Source organism: Cyphomyrmex costatus, unplaced genomic scaffold (genome assembly GCF_001594065.2).
Source record: "Cyphomyrmex costatus isolate MS0001 unplaced genomic scaffold, Ccosl1.0 scaffold219, whole genome shotgun sequence".
In the NCBI taxonomy this organism is placed as follows: domain Eukaryota; kingdom Metazoa; phylum Arthropoda; class Insecta; order Hymenoptera; family Formicidae; genus Cyphomyrmex; species Cyphomyrmex costatus.
Genome location: NW_017276246.1, coordinates 1,798,136 through 1,808,762, shown reverse-complemented (window position 1 = coordinate 1,808,762; position 10,627 = coordinate 1,798,136). Strand labels below are relative to the sequence as shown.

Genomic DNA, 10,627 nt, shown 5'->3' with positions numbered 1-10,627 from the left:
GAAAACAGCTTCAACTACAACAAAGGTTAAATGTACCTAACTTTGTGAAAGCTTACTTTTATTGTGTTTGTGTTGTTTATATTGTGAACTTTATGGGGGTATTGCTAATAAAATGGCTAAATTCCTCCTTTCTAAACGACTCTTGATGTTTTATCTAAATTTAAAATATATAACTCTATTATTTATTTAGCATTCTTAGGTATATTCCTTTTGTATTTTCTTACGTTTACTTTTGCCCCCTTTCTTCTATATTAAAAAAAATTCTTTTAAAATAATTTTCTTTATTTCCTTCTTTAGTTTTCAGCTGATATGCAAGGGAGGAACCTTGCAGCAGAATCGCTTCTTGCGTGTTTTTTGCTAATGTTTAATCGATTTTTACGCGTAATTGTGCATACGCGCCCGTTCGTGAGAGCCGAATCGCGCGTACGATGCTTTCGTGATCTTTAACCACTTTGAAATAACGAGGGGACGCTTCTCTCAACGTAACTCCCTTAATTGGTGATAGGATAACTACGAGGTGGTCATTAATTACAGTCGGCGAACCCGTAGCGTTGTGGTTAGTTTGCTTCGAAGCTACTTTCGATCTCGTGTTCCCTCTTCCTCTCTCTCTCTTTCTCTCTGCTTCCGCTGAACCCTCTTACGACTGCTCCCTTTTTCTCCCTCGTCAATCCTTCCACCTTTGCGAAGGGTATCGAAAGAGTTAAAATGAACGATAACTAAAATTGACGTGCACTCTCTTTCTTTCTTTCAAGTCAGAAAAAATAAAATAAAAAGCAAAAAACAAACGATGGGATTGTTTAGAATAAAAAATAAATCTTTCACGCTTTATATTATACTTATAAGCGTATGCATAAATCGAAAACTGACCTGTGAATAATTATTATTATTGACTGACTGATTCAACCGATTGATACATAATTATTATTGTATTAAAGTTTATTCAAGTTACATTGACAAATATTTTATATCTTAGAAACTATTTCAATACATTTGAATATTGAGCTTTTCATTTGTCAACGTTGATGACTATCGACAAATACTGTACGTTTATTGAAAAAAATATTTCTCTCTCCATTTTCAGATCGCCGACTGGTGTCCCGAAGACTCATCAGAAAACTGGTCGACTCTCATGGCAGCGCGGAAACTCGCAGCCCTCTTCGCCGCGGTCCTGCAACTTTGCTTATGTGAGTGAATCTTCTTTCCTCTTTGTAGGTGCATGGTGATTTACTTTGATTGTTTGAGATGCCTTGAAATGAAGTTTTGGATGTAAGAATTCAGGCAAAGTATACAATCCTTCATAAGAAATAATTTGTTTTACGTTGTTGTTATTTTTTGACATATATTTGTAATCCGACGATAATCAAAGTAGTAAGAATCCAAGTTGTTAAATCAACTATCTATAGATAAGCGAGAAAGAGGCTATTCCAGTGTCTCGTCTTAGACGAAAAATTCTGATCATTCTTGTGGCGTTTATCATTCCCGACCTTCTCATGATATCATCCGGAAAGTCACGGTATTTCCGAACACAGTAGAGCCGTTCTCATAATTTGATGAAAGACTCGGGTCGAACGAAGGAAGCGAAATGGACCGTCGTAACGACGGGAGAGTCGCGTCCATACCGTTGTGACGAGAAAAAGGACGATATTGAAAGGCCAGGGAACAGGATGAATCGAAGGGACGATCGCAGGCGTCACTTTCAACCGCACCGACTTTCATGAGGAAACCACAGAAACTCTCCCGATGTCGTATAACAACTTTCCTCCGCGATATTGTTTGTTCTGATGACAGCGGGTGTACTGAACCGTTACGAGAATAACGCTCGAATATTTGCTGCGGAATATGATGTAAATATGAAGATAGTTATGACTAGATGGCGGATATAAAAGAGTCGTGTGCGATATTTTATAGGATGTTTATTTGAACCATCGACATTTCTGTCATTTATAACAGACATTTCAGACATTCCCTTAGGTGAAAGTAAAGAGTTTACATTGCTATTCATTGATGTCTTTCCTCTCTCGACCATGTCAAATTGTTATTTTTGATAACAATTTAAAATTATGTAAAACGTATGGCGTTTTAAAAATGCTTAATTTGTATTTTTATAATTATCCATGTTTCGAATCATATAATTCTTGAATTACTATTACTGTCTTCATAATGTCGGTTTCAATTTTTTTTTCTGGTTGTCTTGAAATTCATTTGTCCTCAATCTAAAGAAGGTGTTAAGATAAACTTCGTATACATATATAATCTATACCTCCCGAGGCCTTTTTACGTGTCAGGCCTTAGGCCCTCGACGAATAATCCGCTACTCTGTCTATGAGCTCTTCCCGAGTCGACGAAGTTCCGTTGTAAGCCGCGGCCGTAAGACGCAACGGATGTTACCTCGCCGGCCGTTCTCGCTCGCTTCTGAATCTCTTACTCGGTTATATCCGCGCTGCGGTGCCGGTGGTGCCGCAACGACCCTACCCAGGACGATACATCGTCAGGGGTGGCCCCGACGCGAGAGAGTTTGTAGGATCCACTTAAATCCACCGTGATTTACTCGGGCACGCCGCGTCCAAACCTCCCCTCCTACCCCCTCCCTCCTCGCTCGTGTCTCTACCTCTACAGCGGGATGCAGCCGCAGCCGCAATAAGTAACCAGGCTTCGGGCTTTTCGGAAACGCCAATGGAAAGCGTTAAGGAGGATTCGTCAGCTGACGGTTAGTCCTTAATACTAAAATCGCTGATGGTGCTATTTTGGCTTCGCTGATCATTTCATTATTTTTGTTAAATATACAATACTGAATATCGAAAATATAATATATGAATTTAATACAAGTATTTCTATTATATGTTTAAATAATATTATTATTTTTACTAATCGAAAACAAGAATAGAGAGGAGGAAACCCCAATTACCAAATTAGTATCTCCGACAGTTCTAATAAGATGCCATTGGCGATTCTAATACGTATAAAGGTCGGCAAGAATGATGAGTCACCTCATTCACACCTAATTTGTAATTGTAATGTAAATACAAACCTGCATTCTACCATATTTTATCTCTTAGAAGAAATACTTTGTCATTAAACGTTTTTCGGTTTATGTTTTACGAAATCTGCTAGAATCAAATTTTGTAATTTTCCTCTAAAAAATGTTATAGGAATGTTACATCTGTATTTTAGATACACTATATAGCGTAGATCGAGTGAGATATCAGAATAAATTTCTGTTTTGCGGATAAAATAAAAACAGCAAATATAACTCTATCATGTTTACAACCTTTAAGTGTTTGTACGAGTTACATTTATGTATTATTTCTTTTCCTGTGGAAGAGGCTATTAAATTAATTACACTTCTATTAATTTTTTAATTTTAATTTTCAGACTTAATACTCTTAATTGTTTTCACTATTGTTATTTTTTTAATTGCTTAGTTAAACCTTTCCTGTTCTCTTCCTGTATGTCTGTGTTGTACGAGATATCGCTGCAAATTTTCCTAAAGCAAAAGAATCGCGTAGATGGAAATCGTTTCTTTGACTGAGTTTTTTAGTTGATTATATAATAGTGTGTACGGGTAAAAAATTCTGTGGGTACTGAAGGGTCGATTCTTTTGTCTGCCGAGAATTAAAAGAGAGAAGCCGCTCGAAGAGATTGGATGAGGGCGTAATTAATTTCGGTGGTACTTCTTATTTTTAACTGGCGGTCTTATTATTGCTCCGCCGCTTTCTTTATTTCATTTCCGATACTTTGTTCAGCCCTCCTCCGAGGGTTGAAGGCGAGATCGTACGAAATAGTATTACAGTGCTTCTTTGAATCAAGGGAATTTACGAGATTTTTACAGGGTGCGTTTCAGCCGTGTCTGCAAGCTGCGAGTCGCGGCGAGAGAAAAAAAAGATAAAAAAGGATCATATATATTTCTCTTTTTTTTCTTATTACAACGCGAAAAAATAACGTCACCAATGTTTCTCTGTGCGAATATCGACACAGAATTCTCTCACACGCTGCGCCACATCATTAAGTTCGCAATTTTTCTCGATTTATCTGGTTATTTGTATTTTTTGCTTTTGGAAACGCTAATTAACGGCATGGCGCACCGAACACACAAATACTATCATAAAAATATGTCGCACGATAGTATAATCACGATTAATGTAATAAGTAATAATTATAAATGCGAACGTTAATGCACTCACCTAATGTTGTAATTCTTGTAGCCGGTAGTATTTCTATCCCTTTTTTCCATGCATCTAAAAACAGTACTTTACAGCCATGATGCACATTTCCCTCCCCTCCTTTAATCTCCCAATATTCTTTCGATATGTTCAATCTGCGTTTAAAAAAAAAAGAGCGCTAGAATTTTTATCCGCACTTTTACATCAAATCCATAAAAATTCAAGTCAAAATGGAAAAAGATTAATATTATTTTATGGCTTCATGGTGAAAAATTGTATGTATTAATCAATATTTCGTTACGTTTTTAAATCGCGCGGTGACATCGGCTATTCTTATTCCAATGCACTACAGTCGCATTATTCTTTGGCATTTTTCATAGATTTCCGATATATGTCAGGAACGAAATTTGCATTTTAACTGAAGGACTGCAGTTTATTTCATCATAAATTCACCAAACAAAAAGGTTAGATAAATTGTACTTTCAATATGTCTAACTAGACGTAAAAAAAAATACCGCTAATAACTTATTATTTTGATTATCAATCTTTGTTTGGTTTAAAATGATGTATATCAAATTTTGTTCTTCAATTACTCCAACCAAAGTAAATATTTAAGAAAATTCTTTCCAGATAAGAAAAAATCTCTTGGTCGATATATGAATCAACCCAATTTGAACCTTTTTTATTTACAAGATCGCAAGTGATTGTATCGATGATCGATTCTCGCCACGCGTTTCCTAGCGAGATTTACGAGCTCCTTCCGCCTCCTTGAGTTGGCAAAAATCTTTTATATCAGCTTTCGGCTTCGGCGAATCCTTCGCGAGTCACGCTGCTTGGGTGGGGTACCCACTTCGATCCGCTCCATCTTCATCGGTGGTCGATGGCGCTGATGACACGCGGGAGAGAGTGCCAGCTTCCATTTTCAATATCGCGTCGACAGTCGCCTTCAGGATCCTTGCCTTCACGGCGGATCCTGCGAGTCTCGGGTGTCCGTCATTGCTCGCGACGTTATCAGCGTATTTGCCGCGTCGGTTGCCGCGTCGATTTCTATGCGGATGTACATACGTATTGAAATGCAATAAACTGAATTGAAATCAAATATCTGAACTTTTGCTAGAAAAAATATGTTGTCTCGTTGTTGGATCCTGTTACACTATATTGAAATGCAATAAACTGAATTGAAATCAAATATCTGAACTTTTGCTAGAAAAAATATGTTGTTGGATCCTGTTACACTGGAATCAATCGTCAATTTATCCAGTTATGTCCAATCGTGAAAAAAAAAGTTTATATTCTTAATTTAATATTGCAACGAAGATTGCATTCGTAAAATTATATTTATCATTAATTTAATAATGATTTATGGAGAGAATGATAAAAAAATACACTGTTAATCTTAACTCAAAGACGTTGAGAGGATTTTCTGAGACATGCAAAAATGTTAAAATTAACATTTTTGTGTTAACGTTAACATTTTTGCATGTTTCAGAAAATCCACTCAACATCTTTGATTTAACATTTTATTTTTTACAGTGTATATACATATATATTACTAAAAAGGACACAAATTGTATTTCAGCGTTGAATTTTTCAGGAAATATTTTAATGATCGGATTGTTTGACAGATTTGCAGTCAACTTTTCTTTTATTAAAAATTCAACGAAAGATTTGATAGGCTGCGCTTACATAAATTTTGAAGGATTTATATCGATGATACACATCCATGCATATATTGGAGTTCTATACGTTGTTTATAATTAAATATCGCGAGATACGTAATTCTCATAAAATAGCAGCGCGATAAGTTACGCGTGTAAACATCGAGCGTTTTCATTACGGAAGCTTAACCCATTCGTTATATCAAGCTTGCGATTTTCGGGCATACAAAGGGACATAATTTATGAGAGGGAGAGACTGAAGAGAAACATGCATATATAAAGATGCGCGTTTTCATTAAACGTACATCATCAAATTAATTTTTACGTCAATGTATCGGATATTTATATTTATCGGAGATTATATGAAATTTCATTCTCCTCGTCCGAGAGAGAGAGAGAGAGAGAAAGAGAGAGAGAGAGCGTTCAAAAGCGGGACAAACGCGCTAAGAATATGTTTTCAATGTTACGTCGCGATGATATCAAGTGCTACCGTCGAAGTTTCCGCGGGACGCATGTAATCCGCGTAATCCGTCAAGCAAGGTGGACGTAACTGGCACAGCACGATATGGACGAAGTTCGTTTCGGACTATCCGACGCCGGCCGGCGCCGGAATAATTGAAAATGTCATGACAATTGCGCACTGAATGCCGCTATAACTCCGCCGTTGACTAATGCAAATGGGTATATTCAAATTCTATCGGAGAATTAATAATTTTCGCTCGTATTGACCAGCGGCGTCGCATGATAGCGACATATCGTGTTGTCAAACTTAACATGGCCGATATTATATTGTGGGTTATTAATACCGTCGTCAAACTTAAGAGATATTTCCGATCCGATTCTCGCTCAGTATTTAGCTAACTGTCTTATGCTTTCTTCTCTCTTCTTCGGTTGCTCAACGTTTCACATTAAATGAAAAGCCTTCTGAAAAAGGGGAAAGTTTACTTTGAATTGAAAAGGGGACAATATATAAGTTCTTGTAATTCAATTGCACGAGATTCGTCCGTAAAAAAATTCTTCGATTTTAATCTCTTTTACGACGATTTTTTTTTTTCCACGTCTTTTTTCCCCGAGAAAAATTTATTCTACGTTGAGTATAAAGGATTATCATTAAAATGAAGCTAAGAGATTCTGGAACATCTCGGTAGCAACCTGTGCGTGTGGATTCGAATTCTTTGTGGAGGATGCATCCGAGGATGTTCGCGTCACAGAGCTGCATTATTCGCGTTCACGCATCTGCCAAAAGATTTTAATAGGTGAAACCGTTTGAAACGCGCCAAATATGTTACAGATATTTCGCTCTCTCGCGAATCATATATATATGCGCTTATATTTTTTCCCATAATTATTCGCATGTCCGCGAGCAATGCGCCGTAATTAAATTAAACGCGTGTGAGTGTCGCGTCAATGCGAAAATCGTGATAATACGATTTTGAGAGAGAGAGAGAGAGAGAGAGAGGAAGAGAAAGAGAGAAATAGCAGGAAAAATTGTAGGATCAACATACGACGAGGTTTCGCGTGTCGCAATCAGAGCACCTATCGTAGAACAAGTTGGAATGGATTCCGATCGGAATTATCTCGTTTTCCTTAAAAACACAATAGAGACATCTGGGGAATGATTGAACGCAATTTCGATCGAAATCTATTCTGAATAATTTCATAATAAGTACCCCGAGTATCTATATTGACCTTTGTGAGAATAAAAAAGAAATAGACGAACCGCGAAATATAGCTTACGTATCTAACAAACGCAGAATCGTTTCTAAATAAAGCGTCACATGTTCTTCCAGATTCGCCCGAGGCGTCTACAGGCGGGACGCATGCATCTTGGAGCATAAAAAGCGAAATGAGGAAGTTAGTCACTCGAAAGAAGGCTTTATATCGCTTTTACGACTTTAAGCGAAGCGCAGCCTTTCGGAGGTACATCGCAAGCGCGTGGCACAGTATATAGGGGATGGAAAAGTTTTCCTCCTTCTGCTGCTGGCAGCGCGCGTCCGCGACGGCGAAAATTCGCTTCTTCACGATGCCCGAGGGCGGTACACGAGGAGTTCATTTGGCATTCAGGACAGAGAGTGTCGGAGATAGCCGTTGAAGGATGCGTGACCAAATAAACGAGTGTCCGAATACGTTTAAGCAAATGCATTTTTCCGCCGCAACGTGAGAAATTTATTCTTTTCTTCAACGGCGCGGCGCGCGCGCGTTGCAAATCGTCACCGAGCCTCTCTCGTGAGAAGAATAACGGAGTTAACCGACTGCACGTACTTTGAAATCTTTTTCGCGAGATTACGAAATCACGTCTACCATGATATCACGTAATGAATATTACGAGGAAATACGGAATAATGTATCGCACGTATACGAAGGTATAACAGACGAAATAGGAAACGTGAAATTTGTGCGAAATCACTACCGGTGACGAGATACGAAGAAGCTAATGGATATATTTAATGGAGAAAGAGTAAAATGAAATTTATTGAAGCTAGTAAAAAAAAAAGTGCAGCTATCATTAATTGGCTCAGTAAACACGAATACGTGAATGCAAAATAAAATTGCAATAAATATGTGAGACTGTGTATGAAACGGAATTTTTATTATAGAAGAATTAAAAGTATTGCAGCGTAAATAATAAATAAACTCACTAAACAGAGTATATTATAATGACATATTTCGTATTTTGTGTTGCAAATAAAAGAAAAAAATTGTACGATTATTAATAGTAACGGTCTCACAATAATTAATAGTTTCTATTATACAATTTTTTTTTTTTTTTAGAAGTAATCGGTTTTAAACAATCGGTTCAAACACGGTTTTTGTCGATTTAAACCTGCTATGAATCTCCGATATAAAATTAACATCGGAGATTAAAAAAATGTGTATATATAATAATTACAACTAACATAAAATAATTAATAATATTATAGAGTGTCTCTTCCTAAGAAGCTACTGTAAAGACAGCACCCCTGAGCTATCGGAACTGGAACACGGCTTTAGTGCCCTGAAATGCAAACATGCTGGTGTCGCGAGTATTTTTCTGGGGACGTATTGGGAAAAATAACGACGATTCGACGAGGAACTGGACGTAAACGAAGGAAAAGGGAATATACAAGTATAAACGTGGATTGGAGAGGAAACTATCGGAGAGAAGCACCGCAGCCACACTTCCCACAGATTATGCTAACGAGACAATCCCCACGGTACACCGGAGGCGCGTATAACCGACTCTTTTATTTTTCTTCATTCAGCGGAGATCCGCGTCGTCGCTATCTCTCTCAGACCGAAGGAACGGAAATAGCGGACGTATCCTGGCGGAATTGCTCCGGGCCTCTCGGTGGTGCGTGAAAAAACTACTGGCAGGAACGAAATCTGCTCCGAAAGTGGAAATACATAGAAACATTCACAGGAATATTTCGAGGAAGTTCCGCGGCGATTTTTCCCGACGAAACGATAATGAGCGATTAACGACGGAATTAAATCTTTTACAAACGATAGCGAGATACTTGATCGAGGAGAGTCTCACGCCTTTTATTTACGAAGATTATATATCGCTCTCTATTTTATTTAATTTTCTTTTTTCACGATTTTGCTGCGTATTTTAAACTCCTTATTGAACATTCGATCTGCGTCCTCATTTAGTATCGAAAGGGAAGAAGCGGCTACTTTATCTTTCTTCTCCGTATCCATCTGCGGCGTATTTTCATCGAGCGTTCGGTAATCACGTCCTTAATTACACAATTACGCACGCTGCCTTTTCTACGGCGGTATGGCGACGTACAGGGTGACGCGTGGCATGAGAGAAACTCGCAGGTATTACCGGTAGCGCAGCTTGCTCTTTCTTTAGACTCGGCGCTCTCTCTTAACTTTTATCTACCGGCGGATTCTCCGTTTAAGCCAAAATCAATAGGCACGTGCTCCGATCCGATAAGTATCCCGAAGAGAGAGCCCTGCCTCTTTCGTTCATCGACAGAATCCTCTTGCGTCGTACTTTACGCTTAAATATATTCGTCTGTATGTGTGCGAAACTGTCTTTGTTCCTTCCACTTATCAAGTATATCTTGATTCGCTTGAGTAATGCAAAATCGATTTTTGCCATCTTTTGCGTTTCAAACGAATTTCGATGATAGACAAGCGTTATAATAATAATTTGTTAATATTAAATTTTTAATTTTACGCCGACCTCCTTGCTCTGGAAAACCGCGTGTATGATCGAATGTAAAATATAATGTGAAATCTCATACATATCGCGATATAGGTAGAGAACGCGAGCCGAGGTTGCTTTATAATTCCCATTTTAAATTACTTTTCGCTGCACGACGGCGTCCCCGAATTTACGCAGGGTCACGTGCGATCTCGTTCCATTTAAACGCGGACTTCGCCGTGCTTCAGCTTCTTCCCCCCTTCGAGCGTCCCGGTGGCGTTTTTACGCCACCTCTGTCTCGCGCGGCCGTAAATCCTTCGTTACCGGAACTTTTTAACGAAACTCTTTCGCGTAATCCCTTCGGCGTTCTATGTTTGCCGTAAAGATTCCGCCGTCGTCTGCGCGCGACACGTGATGTAGCTCCCATTCCTCTCTCGCTCCTCGCTCACGGTGCACTTTGTCTTATGCAATACTCTCTCCGATCGGGAACACGCGAGGACGGTATGGGCGAACTCGCGAGCGCCGCTTCTGCTTGCCGTGCAAGAATCCGTGGAATTTTTCGAGTTAGCTCTCCAGGCTGCCGCGATCTGAAAATCCGGAACATTTGAACAAAAACAAAAAAAGCCGAACGTTTAATCCTCGCGGAAATACGTAGTAATTCCGCTGTCTTCCTC

At 38.7% G+C, this 10,627-nt stretch overlaps 1 protein-coding gene across 1 annotated transcript in view; it reads left to right on the top strand.

Annotated features, from left to right (window-relative positions):
• The first annotated feature begins 1,129 nt into the window (after positions 1–1,129).
• DIP-lambda (Dpr-interacting protein lambda) overlaps positions 1,130–10,627 on the top strand; it is a 32,888-nt gene continuing 23,390 nt past the window's right edge. Inside the window, exon 1 of the mRNA XM_018539691.1 lies at positions 1,130–1,184. Within this exon, the coding sequence (XP_018395193.1) occupies positions 1,130–1,184 (55 nt within the window). The remainder of the gene's footprint in view (positions 1,185–10,627) is intronic.